The 18,214-nt window shown below is 37.7% G+C and overlaps 1 protein-coding gene across 4 annotated transcripts in view; it reads right to left on the reverse strand.

The window, feature by feature from the left end:
- Positions 1-18,214, reverse strand: part of VPS35L (VPS35 endosomal protein sorting factor like) — a 56,057-nt gene that overhangs the window by 32,910 nt on the left and 4,933 nt on the right. For 2 of the 4 annotated variants that reach the window (XM_062634670.1, XM_062634680.1), the window contains exons 6-18: positions 17,243-17,319; positions 16,037-16,165; positions 11,461-11,545; positions 10,438-10,497; positions 8,196-8,292; positions 7,752-7,799; positions 6,613-6,706; positions 4,529-4,606; positions 4,034-4,156; positions 3,271-3,317; positions 1,013-1,124; positions 691-807; positions 240-293 (exon numbers count right to left, since the gene is read on the reverse strand). In XM_062634670.1, coding sequence (XP_062490654.1) covers positions 240-293; positions 691-807; positions 1,013-1,124; positions 3,271-3,317; positions 4,034-4,156; positions 4,529-4,606; positions 6,613-6,706; positions 7,752-7,799; positions 8,196-8,292; positions 10,438-10,497; positions 11,461-11,545; positions 16,037-16,165; positions 17,243-17,319 — 1,121 coding nt within the window. Of the gene's footprint in view, positions 1-239; positions 294-690; positions 808-1,012; positions 1,125-3,270; positions 3,318-4,033; positions 4,157-4,528; positions 4,607-6,612; positions 6,707-7,751; positions 7,800-8,195; positions 8,293-10,437; positions 10,498-11,460; positions 11,546-16,036; positions 16,166-17,242; positions 17,320-18,214 lie in introns of those variants that run through there. The other 2 variants (XM_062634698.1, XM_062634689.1) reach the window with 2 other exon arrangements.

The following is an 18,214-nucleotide window of genomic DNA, read 5'->3' on the forward strand; positions in this document are numbered from 1 at the left end:
TTAAAATAAAAGGCTAAGAAACAGGCAGTGCTGGGCAGCGGTGAAGACTCCTTCAAAGCTGCATCTTTTGTCCCTATTCATCTTTCATGAAAGGAAATACATTATTTCCTCCACTACTGAAGTCCTATACACTTATATTGGATACTCATAGCTTTTCCATTTTTAACACCAAACTGCTAATACAGCTACCTAGTCTATATCAGAAAACCTTCAAATGAAACAAAGTAAGCTGCACATACCGTAAAATGCCTGCATGTGTACTCCACCCACACTTCAGCACAGTTGATATAATCCTAGAAATACACATGGCTTACAATTACCAATATTTATGAAAGGTTATGATAAGTATTAGACTTAATTATATTTAATTATTTTAATTATTTTTAATTATTTTAATTATTAATTACACTTAAAAGAATAAACTTCTGAGGTATGATTCATGCAGACCTAAAGATCTAACACTAAACGACAGACCTCAAAAGTTGCTTATGACTTATATTATATAGAATTAAGTTGTTCTAACAGAACTCAGAAAAGCAGGGATCATATACAGATATTACCAGGCATCACATTTTTTGACAACTATCTGTACCTAGAACAGGTAAACAATGTCATGCTAAGCATATGCTTACTAAACAATTTTGCCTTAAACACAGAATGAGTAGTGAAACAGAACAGACAGTAACTCACCTGTGGGTTCTTCAGCTTTGTTATAACCTTCCAGGCTTCATTTAATATTTGAAGGCGATCATTTTCAGGAGGATCAGCCAATGCCAAGTTTAATCCCAAGGAGCGAAAGAGGAGGTGCTGAAAAGTTAATGAAAAATTTTAAATGACCAGCAGAAGATGCATGTCTGTCCAACACTGCTCTGGCACATACACTGGCAAGAAGAGTTTTTGATTAAACCACCTTCAATTTAAATGCTGTGCAAGTTAGGCAGGCAACTAACTGTATAAAGAACTCTGTCAGACAATGAACAGGAACTGTTACAAATTGCATACAAAAACTTACCTTTGGGAATCCAGATTCATCACACTCTTTAATCATGCCAATGAAGTCCATAGATCTTGCAGCAATAAACTCCGCTCTGAACGCTGACATTATTGAATTCAACAGCAAAGCACTACAATGAACATAAAACAAATCAATTAAGCTCAACATCGATGAAACTTTGGTTGTACCTTCACTTACATTAATCCAAACTTCTTAAACTAAAAACTGTGCAGAATCAATTCGAAATTTTAAAGAAGGCGATAAGGAAGAAAAAACCCTCAGCAAAACAAGAAAACATTAAGCCATCAGATAAGGAAAAGACAGCCCAGTTTGTAGAATACCTGTTCCACCCAGGTTTTGTTCTACCAGGCCATTGTTCTACCAGAAATTTACTAGAAAGATCAAGTAAACCAGGAGTAGCCAACAAATTCGGAATCTTACCCTCTCTTTTTAACTACAGTTCAGAAGTATATTTTGGAAGGGCAAATCTTTATTGAAGTTTTTCTCATTGAATTAAAATATATATATATATATACACATTAAAAAAGTGAAATTTCTAGCAGCTAAATTGTTAGGATTTAAATAAATCCAAACAGTCATTATCATATGATAACTGGCAGTGACATATTCAGACATTTATGATTAATCATTCCGACCCATATCTGTATTACTATCAAGCCAAAGTTACCGATGGAACATAGAACTCATCATGTTACTGTAAAACCCAGTTCATTGATTGTATCATGCAAACATAAGAAACAAAATCTACTACCATTCAAAAGGCAGTTGCTTTGGGCAAACTCAGCCATGAGTTAGCACAGAAGCTGCTTCATAAAACACTGCGTCCTTCACTAGGCTGAAACAGACAGTTTGAATACAGGGCAGTTTACCTTGAGGGAAATCTATGGAGTGCTTAGAATAGCCCAGCATCCTCTGTGCTTTCTGACTGAGCTTTAGTGGTCTCATTGCAATCTGACTGGGATTTGAATTCCAGTTCAGTAAGTATATGCTTCACCATACAGAGAAGCAGGCTCTCACTTTTCACTTAGATGGTGGTGATGTAGTTCACGGAACACACTGAGATTATTTAAAGATTTATATACTGATGCCTCTTGCTTTGTAATATTTTGACAGTCATGAGAAGACAGAAAACCACAGAACTCCACTTTAAAGGAAAACTGTCATGCTTTATAGATCATCTACAATGGATTAGTCAACCTCCCAATAATAATAATAGTAACAACAAAAAAAGATATGTCCCAAAAACATTTCAAAAAACCTCAACTCATCATACTCAGCATTTTGTCCTTCCTTCAAAGGGCAAAAAGGCACAAATTAAAGGCCCCTTGCCCATCTTTATGAGAACTGCTAAAAGGTGATTTATAAGTAAGCTCCACAAAGCAAACCAATACCTATACAAAATAATTAATACAGCAGAGTACACAGATTACTACCCATATTATATACTCTAACAGCATCTTCACATTGCATTTTTAAAATCATGCTTTCCCCACACCCCTTAGCTCAGTCACAGAATGCTAATGCTAGCATTCCTCATCTGAATGATTAACATATTTCAGTTCCTCAGCTACTGCAGGACTGGACTGTGCAAAGCACATCAGGAAAAAAACAGATAACCGAAAACTGTCACAGTACTCAGCCTACCTACCCAACAAAATGAACTGAGATTAGCTTGCCAGCAGGCCAAATTCCATACACACAGCTCAAAGTACATCCAAAACTTTCAGACCGTCTTCCTGAACTAGTCACCAGAGGCGATTATTCTGCACACAGACTTCTAGGAGACATTTGGGATACCAATTTTAATACTGAAAAAAAGCAGCCATCTAAATATTACCATCTTCCAAAGGTGTAAGTTGCTTTACAACTTCCCTTGCAAAATTCATGTACGGACTGACTGTAGCCAGTGCAGGCTATGGGGAAAGGAAGGGGAGGAAAACAGAAAAATGAAGCACAACCAGGAATCAAACATGGCTGATGGGGAACATATTATGTCTCCTAAACTTTGGCTGAGGAACCAGAATGCAGCAATGAAGTTAAATTAATTAACTTTTGCTCTACAAGTGATCGACCATATTCTAGAATTCATCTCTGGAAAACAGATGTTCATAATCATGATTTAGTAAGATACTGGGAGAACAAAAGCTATACTATGCATCCAAAATGTGTTTTCAAAAGGGAGAGAGAGAATTTTATTACAGGGACTCACAGGTACTCATTACAGACTCAAGTCTTTTACACTGTACAATACTTACTTGTTCCCCAAATTTTTGCATCTCTCCATCATCTCAGTAAGCAGAACCTGAAAGAATTACTTACTAAAATTAGGGAGTAGAGATGGCAAATAAATTCAGCTTTAATTGCTGTAGTAAAATCTACTAAAAGCTGTTTTAATTACCTACCCAATACATTCCAATAATCCTGTCTTACCCTGCATTTATAATACAGGATATAATGTATTATGAATTATCCTCCATTTATAATACAAGAAAACAATGGTGTAGTACAACATAAAACACACCTACTGGAATAAGTACAGTGGCATTTTAATCAAGCCCACCATTTTATGGAAGTGAAATTTGCAATCCTTCAGCCATGCCATTTCTCAAAGTAATTACTATTTGCCAGCCAGGTTAATTACTCTGGCAAGAGAGGTGAAGATTATCAACTCGCTGCCACACAATGCAAAACAGACTGCCTGTTAACTATGTTAAGCAATTACAAAGCTACAGTTTGCTCAAATCATTTTTATATCTATATGACAGAAGAAACTAATGAATTTGGGAAATAAAGATTAAACTAGCTAAAGGACAGCAAGAAAAAAACAGACCATTTCAAATTCATAGGCAGTATTCCTAACTTGAGCTTTGTGGACATGAACGTTTGTCCTGTATAGGAAAGATAAATAGACAGTTCTCACACCCATGTAAATACTGACTGAAGGTGTTTTTTAATATGCAAAATGAACTCTTAACCCAAACACTTTCTTCAGTATCAAGTATTACCATGCTTCCTTACCTCAGGAGCACGATATGCAATGCACTGTAAAATCCAGTCTATAGCAGGAGAATATAGAGTCAAATACAAAGGGATCTCCACACATTGCACTACCAGCTGATTCTGAACTGTGTCCCCATGAATCTGTTGAAACAAAGACAAAAACATGCTGCTGCGAAAAGGTATTTAAATAGCAGACAAAAAGGACAAAGTTTGTGTATGAATCAAAATGACAACAGACAAGATCACAGAGATTTTCTGAAGCATTTCTCGCTTGCTGGGGAAAAAATATCAAGCTCATAAGAATTACTATTAAAGTATGTAAACATGCTGAGCAGAGCAGTTTCAATTTATCTGAATGTATGTAAAGTTTCCCATACTGCATCTGGGTACAGAAGCATCCCCAAATCTAGATTTAAGAACTTTAAAGATTTTTTAAAAGTATGTGGTAGTTTGGTTCAGGAGTGTATTTATGTGATTTTGCAAATAAAAAAAACCAACACCTTATTTGCTTACTTGCTTAAATGTTAGAAGAAAGTCAAAGAAATTTTCATTAAGGCTTTCTTTGAGTTGTGGTGCCACTTCCATTCCAACCTGTATTAAAAGAAAGATTTTATCTGCACCTATCAGCTATGATTCTCCTTCAGCTGTAAGATAAAATACATTTTCCAGAGGAGTATACCTAGTCACACACATCAAATCAATAATGAATCATGGTTTTGACGGATTATTCCCTTGCTTACTATGCTAGTCATGTCCAGTAACAACTACCCTGAAGTAGTTACAGCTGTGTTTAAACATGGTTCTCCTAACATCAGCTCCAAGTGCCTATAAACAGTGAGGAAATCAATGTCTACCCCAGTGCCCGCACTGCAACAGCCTATATCCATTGTATGCAGAAGGCCTTATGATGAAGAACATCTAAAAAGTCAAAGTTCAGAAGTTGCTTAAAATCATGTGTATTTATTCCATGGACAGAATGAAGCAAAGATCCCAAAGGAAAATACACTGACAGATATAATATAAGCTGATGCACAAACACAAGGCCTATGTAGTAAAACTGATATTGCAAAGGAAACTAATCCTTACATGACTGTTTTCAGTAACACAGATGAAAAATACCAAAAAATTAAAATATATTAAACATATTACTAAAGATGCAATAATGAATGAGAAGCTGCTGACAGATTAGTAATAGATCAGGCTTAATAAACAAACAAATCCATCTCAACAGCTTAAGGTCCCGCTCTTCAAACAAACCCAGGGGTCTGCGTTTCTGGTATCCCTGAGAATATGCAGTTCTAGCTGACTTCAGCACAGTTCTTTACATATCATTTCATATAAAACCATGTGGCTCCACTGTTGTGTAAATATCTGGCTCTCTGGTTTCATACAAGAGTTTATTTGCACAATTCATTACACTGTGGTTTTAGACATCATTTATATTGATACTACAAGTTTCCTATTCTAGAATTCATATTTTTAAAAATACCTGTTTTCCTTATCTTCATTATGGAAGTATTAATACAGTGTCAGCAGCTGGAAGACAGAAGATTAAATGCCTCCCAGTCCACTAAGATTTCTCATTTTAAAGAAAAGTCAGGATTTTAGTAGCTACTATTTTATTCCAAAAAACATCATCTGATTTATTTTATATGATCATCTTTGTGGACAAACAGATCACGCCAAGCACTCCCTAAATTGCAATTACTAATTACTATCACTAGATTATTAGGCCTAACTGCTCTATCATTACGCATCTCTTTAAGGTGGACTGTGCATAAAAATGTTTCCTATGAAACCTTCAGAAGCCTTGCACTATGTAGCAGGAATGATTAAGCTACAACAAAAATGCATTATTGTATTTCAAGATTCAAACAGACTAAGCAGCTCATCTGTAAGAGTAAACGAGAGGTTAGCCATTACTTGCAGACAAAGGAATTCACATGGACACCCCTGAATAGTGTACCAAGTATTGCTATCGCTACCATTTCCCAGTCATAGTTGAGTTCTTTGCCACTACTTCAAAAATGTGTTTCACAATTATTTTTCCAGTATTGATGACTTCTTGAATCATTTTAGGGTCTCTTCTTGAGTAATTTTATCTTGGCTGAGCTGTAAAGGTAACTGCAGGAGTAGCTGAGGATAAGAAGACAGCCACACGGTGCAGACACTTTCTGAACATTTCACCAAGTGGCTCCTCTGCCAAGGAGCTTGCCTTGCCACACACACTTAAGCAGCAGAAGGAAAATGAACATAGAGAAAGTGCTTAACTGTGAAGAAGAGCACCCTGCAATCAGACAACAGCATGTAGCCTCAAAGTCCAAACTCTCTTTCCACTTAGGTCCCTTATATTTTGCCCTACCTGAAGATGAAAAACTAGCATAAGCAGCACATAAAATTATTTTTACTTATTATGAACATTTAAAAGAAAGATTCCCCATTATTAAAACAAGAGAAACTTTTTTTTTTTGTTAGAAGGAGGAGACAGGCTGCTGGCTGCTTCAGACACAAACTACTTAAAAGAAATTCCCCTTTAGCAGCAGAGCTAGCTGCAGTCAATCTTTGTGACAAATCTAAAGTGTCAAATGATAGCCTACCCTGCAAAGGTATGCTCTTGCATAGACTGCAACCAGTGGATCTCCAATTCCTCTAATCATAGACGTTAACCGTGGAAGACATTCCGAAATCCCCCTGTGAAGATTTTTCAGAAACAAAAATGAGATTCAACAATCGATAACAGAATGTCATCACTGAGAGAGAACGTCAGTAGCTGCCTTGTAGACTGACAACTGAGTCTGAGTCACAGAAACACCTACCAAAGCAGCAGCACATTAGCACAAACATTTATTTCAGAAGCAAAATTTTCTGCGTATAGTAACACGCACATCCTATATCCAAGTAGCAGTATTTGCCACTAGGAGTAGTGCAGATAGCCAGGTTGGATGCTTGGCTTCTAAAGACAAGCACAACTGAAAAACTTCCTCTATTTCAGAGAAACAGCAAAGCTATAGAAGGGGTGTAATTCAATGAGAAGAAAGCAGCCACTTAAAGCAGAACTGGCAGAACTCCTTGTATGTCTCATTTTCCCACAGGTCCTTTTTGACAGAGCTGTACCAGTGCCTGCAGATGAGGCCCATCAATTCCAGTAAAAGAATAGCTTTTTAGGGATAATAGAGTTGTCACTATAGGAGTAATTTGGCTTACAACACTCATTTCAAAATGAAACTGAAAAAGGAGGATTACAGGTGAAGGAACATTCTCAGCTCAGCAACTGACACTGTTTGCCAACAGAGGAAGCTTATACCAAGATTTTCAACAGATAGCAGTTCATTGCTCCTAAATTGTTTCTCCAACTCTGCCTTTAGCAATATGACATACCAGTATTCTCCTTTCATTTTTTTATGCCATCTTTTTTCCACACTCCTCATTTCAGCATTCTTGCTTCCCCCCCACCACCATCTGAAGCCACTGGTTTTTAATCTGCAAACTCCTGATGTCACAATTATACCTATATTCCAAAAGTGCAAATCACTATTGCATTTGAAATTGTATCACAGTTCACCTTGAATTTTTCCATAGCACTCCCACTTAGCACTCCAAAGCCCCTCAGGACTGCTTCTTAGACCTATTGAGAACCTAATTCACCATTAATCACAGAATTTGCATGCTTAACTCCTGAGATTAATTTATAAACCTGCCCATTCTCTTCCTTCCCATACTTAACATTTACTCTTACATTTTTGACAGGAACTTATTGCACTTCAGTATTGCTGCTTCCACGTAACTAAAATGAAGCCAAGTTAAGGAACAAAACCAAGACACATGCCATTTAAAAACAAAAACAAACTTACATACCAAATACATACTGAATCAACTATTTCACAGCGTTCTGTAATTAATTTCACTACACTTTGTTGATTTTTATGATTTATCTAGATTTTTGCAAAAGTTTTCACACATCATCTCTTCTATGAGTGCCACACTGCCAATAATTCAGCATTCAGCTGACTATGAAACACGACTCAAATTTAAATTCAAAACATACAGCCTGAAACAAACAAAACAAAGACAGTATAAACATCAGATGCTGTGGATTTCATTGAAACAGACATGTTCATTTCAGGGAAAGTCTATGAAAAACCTCCAAACAGACTCCAAGAGTCTGATTTGACAAGGATACAATCTGGGAATGAGCTCTCTGATGGAAGCAATCTTGAAAAACCAGTTTAAGCAAGTTTCTTTGGCCGTGTCGTTCACACTCTCTGGAGAAAAATTATCTGGGGGGGGGAAAAACAAGGGCCCAGAACTAGTTACAGTCTTTCTGGAAACAAGCTACTTCACAGCCGAGGTTGGTTTAAAACTGTATTCTCTTTCCCGTCACCAAGAAATCATAATAAACTAGGCAACATGTTTGCTGAGTATACAGACAGCAAGAATAAGTAAGTAGAGCTTCTAGCTTGCATTAACATGTCAGAAGCTGAAGTTGAGCACTTGAAGCTAATCTCACATTTGCTACTTAGGAATCTAACCTCTGCCTCCCCCAAAAGGAGAAATTGCAAGAAAAATACAGGGAATCTGTGACAAATACAGCTATATAAATCTATACCAAATGCATACATATAAAAGAGATTTAAGCACTCAAATTCTTTACTTTAAAAGGCTAATATATTTTTAAATAATGTTATTTAAAAGTATATTGCAAGAATTAGGAAATATTAAACACTGACAGAACACTTATTTTTGTACCCTAAACATGTAACACTGCAGCACAGTTCTCTCCTCACGAGCTCTGGGAGTATTTGTGTCAGCTGCCAGCAGGAAAAAGCTGCCACCCTGGGGTGGAACAGATGGGTTGGGGGGCAGTGCTCTGGTCAGGGGGGCACGCAGTTGCACAGCAACTGACTCCTCTTTCTCTACACTGCCTGAAGCGGAAGGCAAAAATAGGCTTCGTGGGATCAACAAAGGTTTGAGGCAAAATAGTTGGGGAGGATGGGTTCATTTTCTCTCAGTTTTAAAGCTACACAAGCAGCTTCTGCTGTGAATGTCTGTTTATAAACTCTTTGGGAAACAGTTCTAAAATATCAGTGCTCTCCCAACCCTGCCCCAGAAAGTGAGAAGCTCCAGCTCCACACAACAGTGTCTAACTTCCAAGACTAGCGAAGCCACACACTAGATGCTGACTGAGTAGAGGAAGATGATCTTTCTCATCTAGAGCCACAAGAGTTCTTGTCCAACTTTGTTTCACATGGTTCCCAAGGGATGAGCACGGAGGTTGGGCCTGAAATCCCTGGGGGTTCACAGTGCATGCAGAGCCAGCACAGATTTTCCTTCTCCCTCCCACTTTTATAGCTGCTTGGGAAGTTCCCACCAACAATGCCTCTGGCAGCTCTGTAGCTCAGTTCTCCAGAATGGAGGTAGCTGTGCCCAGTAATCACGACGTGCTATGGGAACTGTCTGCCTTCATTAACATCTACCAGAACAGTTTGTCATATCTGCAACAACCAAATTTATCAGAAATATTTTCTGTATGCTTATTTCAAATTTATGTATTTGTTGATTTCATGCTTCTGGCTCAAATCCTACACATTTAACTACAACCTAATGGTACTGTTGAATTGCCAGCAACAGAGTAAGAATGTTTCAAGGACACGCATTTAATATACTCCAAATTGCAAGAAAATGCTTGTGTTTCTATGGAATATATCTTTGGATATAGGACCTTCCAAAAGAGCTTCCGCCATACACATTTGTACTGTAAATGTCAAATTAGACTTTTACATTGTGTTGGAACTTCAAGTGGAAAAATAGAAATGGCCCAAATTAGAAAGATTATTTTATCCTAATAAAGTCATCACCAGCTCAATGACGGCCTCTGCAGCTTCTTCCAAAAACCTGCCCTAATTAAAGCAAAATTATCAAGTTTCCAATGTAGCAGCAAAAACATCTGTTTACCAAATTCTGAGATTCTCAGCTTTGTTAGATTTGTACCACTAACTTTAAGATACTAAAACACGGTACTTCAGAAAGGGGCATATGCTAACAAAAAAAGAAAAAGGTCTTCCTTCATCTAATTTGGCCATTCATGTTCCATTCTCCCTCTACTTATATATCACTCTTTGCAATTCTGAGTCTCAGGAAGACCCACGTCATGTTTAGCAACATCAAAGCAACAAGCATATTTTATTATACCTTAGGTATACTCTTCACAGTTACAATGTAAGCTTGCATGAACAAGCTTATGAATGGTGAATGTTGGAAGCCATAAGTAATGGATTTTACTCTGCTAAAAACTAAAAATTACAAGATTAAAATTAGAACTTTTCCCACAGGAGATAACAGTAGATGGGTCCTGCTTAACCTTCCTCAGGTTAGTTCAGACATGATTTTTTCCAGGAGCACAGCAGAAGCAAACACCAAGTTACCTGGCAAAGGGACACGGCTGTCCACACACATTGACAGGATCCTTTCATACACCAGTTTCCCTGGTTTTAAAAAGAAACAAAAAATTATTCAGAACAAACAAACAAACAGTGAAACACAAAATGTCGATATAAAGGTTCCTTCTCCAACATACACTGGAATCAGCTGCAACAAAGCTCTCCAGAACACTAACATTGTGCTGCCCTCTAGTGAGGCTGTAGTGTCAAGTCTGAATTTAGCACTTCGCACACTATAAAAAGGAAGATGAAATGACTTGGCTCTCTTAAGAGCAGAGCTAGCACAGGTCATATTTCTCTCCAGCCAGGAAAGGACAACCGGTGTCCTGCCTTTGCTGAGCTTGGGTATTATGTTATCTTCAGCAACTTTTGGTAAGTAGGAAAGAGCATAAAGAGGAAGCAAAGCCTGAAAAAAACATCTGTTGTATCATATCCTGCTAAAAATCAAAATACCCTTCTACTTGGAATGCCATTGTAAATCTTTTCCATAACATGGCAAAAACCAAGACAATCACATGAAATGGATGACAATTTCACTTAAAGGATCATTTAAAAGTTATTCGAATAGATCAAAAAATCAGTAACTACTTTCTGATCACTTCATAGTCCCTGTTCAGCTAAAGAAAACTTCCCAGCTTCTACTCCTCAAATATAAACAGAATGAAATACTAAATCAAGAGGCTGCCAAAACCAAAATATTTTCATAATAACGACACTGTTTTAAATTTCAAAATGCAGAGATCATTTTTCTTCCAGATATTCACTAATACATAAAGCACAGAACTAGAAAATGAAGTATTTTTATTCTAAAGACTTCATTCATAGTTTTTGAACAGTTACATACCAGGTTTATACCACTAATGCCCAAATGTTTATGTTGGAAATATTCCATCTTAAGCCAGAGTAATTTCAGCAATTTTCAGATAACTTTGGTGTTTTGTAACATTACAAGAAATAATTTCACTTTTTTAACAATTGCGTAGTAAGTCTGGCACAAGAGACACTTACCAAAAGTATCAAGGATATCTGTAATTAAAACAAATTTACTTGGATAGAACTGGATTACTGTCGTGTCTGAAAGAAGCTTCGAACACTAGAAGGAGGGAAAAAAAAAACCAAACATAGCAGAAACATTTTTAGAGGACAATGCAAGTTTGTGCTTTTACTCCAGACAGGCTAAAACAGATTAATATCTACAAATGGAAAGAACCAACACGAACTATCCAGCAAAAAGCATAAGAACCCCTAACATATACTAACAAATACTCTTGGTATTTTTCAGGTTATTCTTCATTTCCAGCAGAGCAAGACACAGATCTGGTTTTCCTTTATGTAAGGTAATCCACAATGCAAAATTTCAGCTGACCATGCAGATCTGTGCCTTTGTTCAGATAAGACAAATTTTCTCCCAGAAGAAGCATTAAAAGGCACTTCTTTCTTAAAATAACTTTTTAAGGGTTTGGGTTGGTTTTTTTTTTTCAGTTACTCAGCATCTCTCTAAGCATCCCCATCAAACACAAAATTTTGTACAGGATAAATTAAGAAACAATTTTAAAAATTTAGCTAATGAGCTTTTCAACACATGTTTGTGTTCAAACATCCTGGAAACAAGCCAGCTGATCCAGTCAGCTCCAGGGAGGAATCTGTGATCAATCACCATCCACAGGCACCCAACATCATTGTGACATTTGGATTATAATGGTAGCTGGTACAAAGTCATGTATGAAAACATATCAACCCATTTAGTTCTAGTGTTGCTGAATGTTAAGTCCAGGTAGGAACGTGTCCATCTATGATATAAATTCAAAATACACACTGAGGAATTTTGAAGATTTTTAATGAAATGGTACTTTGTTTTCCGAGATGATGCACAAACTGCAGACTGAACTGGAATCAAAACTTTGGCAGAAGTTTATTCACAAAAAAATCAACTTCCACCTGAGCAAAACAGGCAAATGACTGACTGAGGAGAGAAACCCACCTCCTCCCCATTTGAGCTAAATGCAGCCTTTGACCACGAGTCTTCTCTGATCTTGATTTAAGACTGATAAGTGCAGTATTCTCTATGATCTCTGTCCTTTCTCTCTCCTTCATCAGAAAACAGCTCTTTGATCTCAGTGGAATAAAGATCCAAGTTTTCATTGCATTCCAAAAATCCAGGAAGTAATCCGATACCCCACAAGACTGCTTGGTTTTAACAAGAACATAATGACATTTGAACATGCTTAAACGAGGGGCACACTTAGACTTTTTGCTTTATTCATCATGGAGGAACTTAAAAGTGACTGCACCAGAAAAACAGGCACAAGAATTCACATCTTACAATGAAAGCAGAATATTCCCTACCGCATGGCAAATCTGTCATCTTCAAAGAAAGGTAATTCAGTAGCTGTTTAGAACCTACATGTACCACGAACAGTTAAGTACCACTTTTCTTAGAGCACACATAATCAACTTATTTCAGCTTACTCTAAGTAGCTTATTCCTTCTTGACAAATAAAGTATATTGTAAAAAGGCACTTGAGGAATCTTAGAATCGTTTGGGTTGGAAAAAAGCCTTTAAGATCACCTAGTCCAACTGTTAACCCAGTGCTGCTAAGTTCACCACTAAACCATGTCTCTAAGTGCCACAGCTATACCTCAGGGATAGTGACCCCACCACCTCACTGGGCAGCCTGTTCTAATACTTGACAACCCTTTCAGTGAAGAAATTTTTTCTAATACCCAGTCTAAACCCCTCCTTGTCCAGTTTGAGGGCATTTCCTCTTGTCCTATCGCTTGTTACCTGGGAGACCAAACTCCACCTCACTATAACCTCCTTTCAGGTAGTTGCAGAGAGCAATCAGGTCTCCCCTGATGTTACTTTTCTCCAGGCTAAATAACCTCAGTTCCCTTAGCTGCTTCTCCTAAGACTTGGTCTCCAGACCCTTGAACAGCTTTGGTGCCCTCCAGCACCTCAAGGCTGGTCTTATATTGAGGGGCCCAAAACTGAGCACAGTATTCGAGGTGCAGCCTCATACAACTGGCCTCGGCCCAACAATCCAGCCTGTCCGGATCCCTCTGTAAAGGCCTCCTACCCTCAAGCAGATCAACACTCCCACCCAACTTGGTGTCATCTGCAAAATTCCTGAGCGTGCACTCTATCCCCTCAGCCAGATCACTTATCAGTGACCGGTCACCAACTGTATTTAACTCCATTAACACCACTCTTTTGTGGCTGGCCAGACAGGCTTTTGTCCAGCACAGTACACCTGTCCAAGCCATGAGCAGCCAATTTCTCCAGAAAAATGCAGTGAGAAGCAGTGTCAAAGGCTTTAACTCAAGTCTATGTAGACAACATCCACAGCCTTTTCCTCATTCACTAAGGTCATCTTGCCCTAGAAGGATATAAGGTTATGTCAAGCAGAACCTGCCTTTCATAAACCCATACAGTACACCTGGTTGTCCTGTACATGCCACGTGATGGCACTCAAGATGATCTGCTCCATGACCTTCCAGGCACCAAGGTCAGGCTGACAGGCTTTTAGTTCCCTGGATCTTCCTTCCAGCCCTACTTGCAGCTGGGCATTATGTCTGCTAACTTTCAGTCAACTGGGACCTTTCCTGATTAGCCAGGACTGCTGATGAATGATTGACAGTGGCTCAGTGAGCACTTCTGCCATCTCCCACTGTCCCCCTGAGTGGATCCCAGCCGGCCCCATAGACATGCATGTCTGAGTAGCGTAGCAGGTTCCTGATCATTTCCCCTTGGATGACGGGTGCTTCATTCTGCTCCCACCCCCATCTTCTGATACCCAGAGAATAACTGGCGCAAAGAAGGCTTTAAGTACCTCAGCCTCCTCCTAATCCTTTGTCACTATGTTTCCCTGCATCCAATAAAGAATGGAGATTCTCCTTAGCCCTCCTTTTGTTGCTGATGTATTTATAGAACCATTTTTTACTGTCTTTAAAGGCAACAGCCAGATTAAGTTCTAGTTGGGCTTTGCCCATTTTAATTTTCTCCCTGCGTAACCTCAGGACATCCTTGTAGTCCTCCTGATTTGCCTGCCCCTTCTTCCAAAGGTCACAAACTCTCTTTTTTCCCCCTGAAGTTCCAGCTAAAGCTCTGTATTTCCCCAGCAACTATGCACACCCTGCCTTAATAACCAGAACTTTTTCTGCACTTAAAGCGCTGTAAAACTCCTGCATCAAAATGACAGCTTCATCCCCAATGTCCAAATGAAAGATCAGTGTAATTTCATCATTAGTTCTTAAATCAAGATAATTCTGGCATTCAAATCAAAATTGCTTTTTCCAGCCTAGCATACATTTCAGAAAATAACAAAGGCCAAATTTACCCCTTCTGTTATACACTAACCAGTAGGTGATGGTAATCATAGACTATGCATATAATCACAGCCTGATGTCAAGAAAACTGCTTAGTTCTTTTAGAGGATATAACTCTTAATATTACATTATTTACTAGGCAGAACCACAACAAGAAAAGCTCAGTCATGTTTCCACCCTATCCTGCTTTCTAAGTCTAGAACTGTTATCCTTTATAACTTTTTATTTGTCAAACCAGTCAAACCATGATGACGATACATTTATTAACGCACTGTAAATACAGTACATCCAAAGACTTTTCACATTCTCTTTCACTAAAATATTCACACTTCAAAATGTTATATATAGATTTTTTAGTATTACAGTATCAGTGTTTTTCATAGTATTACAACACAACATTAGTCACCCTGGGTCATATATAATTACGTGATCCCACTTACTTTATGGTTCATATCCTTTATTATCTTTACCACAATTTAAGCTGAAATTACTGTAAACAGTTTTCAAACGAGTATCCAGAATGACAAAAGAAAAAAAAAATCATTACTTTATATAACCCCACTTGATGCCTATGAGCATTTTATCATTTTACAGCTTTTAAGGATCTCATTATCTCATCTGTCCTCTGATGCACTCTGCCTCTGGCTTTTTTTAAAGGCCAAGCCAAACAAAAAGAGCATTTAATTGTCCTATTTCCCCCTGCCCCCCTCAGAGCCCATCACCCCAAGTGAGCCAGAAGATGACTGTGGACAAGTTTAAAAAAGAAAAAGACAACCATACACACACTTTAAATATCTTGAGTTGTTTTCTGTAGCTTGCTAGGATCCTAAATCAGATTATTTGATTGTCTTAGTAATTCTGGATGGGGAACACTGACATTCAAAAAGTCATCCTGTTACGACTTGGGGTAGGGAGCAAGGGGCTAGAAGGGGAAAAGGAGAGAAATTACATGCCCTCAAAAAAGTTGGTATCACTACATGTTATTTATACTAATTATCCCTCACCAGGTAAATTTTCCACATCTGTCATTTGGCCACTCTGAGAATTCCATTCCCTAGTCAAAATTAATATATAACAACAAAGTTGAAAATCCAACTGTTGTCAGGAGTCATAAAACTCAAAGAAATTGGTTTCAGTGAAGAACAGAAGCAAGCAATAGAAAAGTATCAGAAAAACCTTTCCCCAAGAAAGCAATGGGACAAAGTCACACCACCACCAAACTCACCAGTTCTGTATAGAATGAAAATGCAAAAATTACCTGGATGACTATTTTTAGAGCTTTTACTTTCTGATCAGAGGACCAAGCATCCTTTAAAGACTGATTCAGTTCTTCAATTCGGTTCATGTAATCCTGCTGAGTCAAATTCAACAGCTCTTTCTGTGACCCCTGGCAATTGAAAATAAACCTAATCAGCAAGAGAGAGAGACCATCTTCATTTCATGCTCAGAATCAAAGCACTCCTATGACCTGTCTTCTCAAAGACCTTATAGACCTTATAAAAAGATTACACAGCAAAAATAAGCTAGTTAAACCTGGAAGCAGAAATAATTGTTTAAGCTTTAGAACCAAACTGACACAGGAAAAAAGTGACTAAAAATGCACTTAGAAAAATCTTAAGGTGGTTCTGGAAGAGTCTTCAACAGAAATAAGAGTGACATTAAAAACTAGCTTCAGCACTAGTTTTGATGAGTTTATTAAGCTGTATTACAGACAGATTTCATAATACCTGAGAATCTAGAAACAACCATCAGTAAAACAATCATAGATGAAGAGATAAAATGCAAATGCAATTACAGTTTCATAAAAGGTTATGATAAAGGGTACTTGATTTTTCTACTAAAATAATTCAATCCTTTGTGATATGCAAGTATTAGAACTGTACTGGCTCAGGCAACAGGCAACCTGAAGCTAGTGAAGAGGCAGCAGTTTCAAAGCAACGTTACCCAAAACAATTCTAGAAGTACCCCACAAATTCAGGTTCTAGGAAAGTGAGTTATAGAAGATCTCATCTTTGCAGAGTCAAATACTGCAGTCTGAGAAACAACTTGAGTACTCAGTATTTCTATCAAGCACATAAATGTAACTTTAATTAACCTCAGGTAGACAGGATGCAGCTTCTGCAACAACAGCAAATGAAATTATCAGATGTTAAAACTTCAGGCTCCACAAAATTTTAGAGCATCTGCAGACCGTGAACAGAACTGAGGTAAAGCAACACTGGTACATCGGGTGAATTTTCAAATCACAATTTCTAGTGATACAAAAATATGACTCCGCCTGAATTCTGCAACAATAAGGATTGAAGCTACTGGAGAAGTCCTGTGGAAAGTATATACTTAACTAAATATTGCATAAGCACATGCAGAATCAGGACCTTTTTAAAAGTTTCATAAAAGATTTTTATTTCACAAATTTACTTTACTTTTTAAATGGTGATGTAATTGGATCAGAAAATTCTCTCACCTCTTCCAAATCATCCAGTTCTTCTAACCTTGTCCTCACTTTTTCAGAAACTGCTGAGCCAGCAGTTGTAGCTTTTCCTGTAAAGAATTGCATGCTTGAGTTTCTTTACTTGGACTTCTAAGGGGAAACAAACCTGAAGAAGCTTGACAGACTCAGACAACTAGTCTGCTTCCATGCTAGAAGACAAGTGGTTTGATTTATTTGGTGACTATTTATGAGGACAACATTTAAACATACCTACCGCTCATTCACTTTGAACAGGGAATGGCAAGTAAGCAAAACTGAATATAAATAGATTTTCTTGCAAGGTCTGCTGGTAAGAAAGGACCCACTGGGTAATACCACTGGATAATTTAGACTAGAAAAGCCCTATGGAGGTCTATGTCCAACTTTCCTCCTCAAAGCAGGTCTGACTTTGAAGTTATCACAGATTGCACAGGGTTACATCCAGTCAGTTTAAAAATATCTAAGGACAGAGATGTCACACTCGCCCTGCGCATCCTGTTTCAGTTTGACCATTCTCATTCCAAAAAAGTATTTCATATTTTTGCAGAAGCTGAAGTGCTGCATGCTTAATCATATATAAAAGCCCTGATTTACTATGCAATCAGATATAACTACTAAAGCCAGATTTGCTTTGCTAGAAAACGTGATAAAATATTTAACATTTGGTTCTTTTTTGAACACTCAGCATACAGCTGAAACCATTTCACTTTCATGTAAAGAGAATAACTGAACAAGTTCCAAAGGGACTTGTTTGCTTTCCCTTCCAGCAAGCAGAAGAGTTGATAAAGATGATCTTCAGAATCTTAAATGAAAGTTTTAAGCTATAGTGGAAGGCAATGAATCCCATTTCCTTCCACAACACGTAATCACAAATTCATCAGCCTACAGGAATACAAGACAAAGGTGGCTGCATGGTTTATTTTTAATAATTACTTTAAGTAAAATTCCAGCAGAAATCTTGTTCAC

The sequence above is a fragment of the Pezoporus occidentalis genome, unplaced genomic scaffold, assembly GCF_034315485.1.
Source record: "Pezoporus occidentalis ecotype Australia unplaced genomic scaffold, CSIRO_AGI_Poc_V1 ctg113, whole genome shotgun sequence".
Taxonomy (NCBI): domain Eukaryota; kingdom Metazoa; phylum Chordata; class Aves; order Psittaciformes; family Psittacidae; genus Pezoporus; species Pezoporus occidentalis.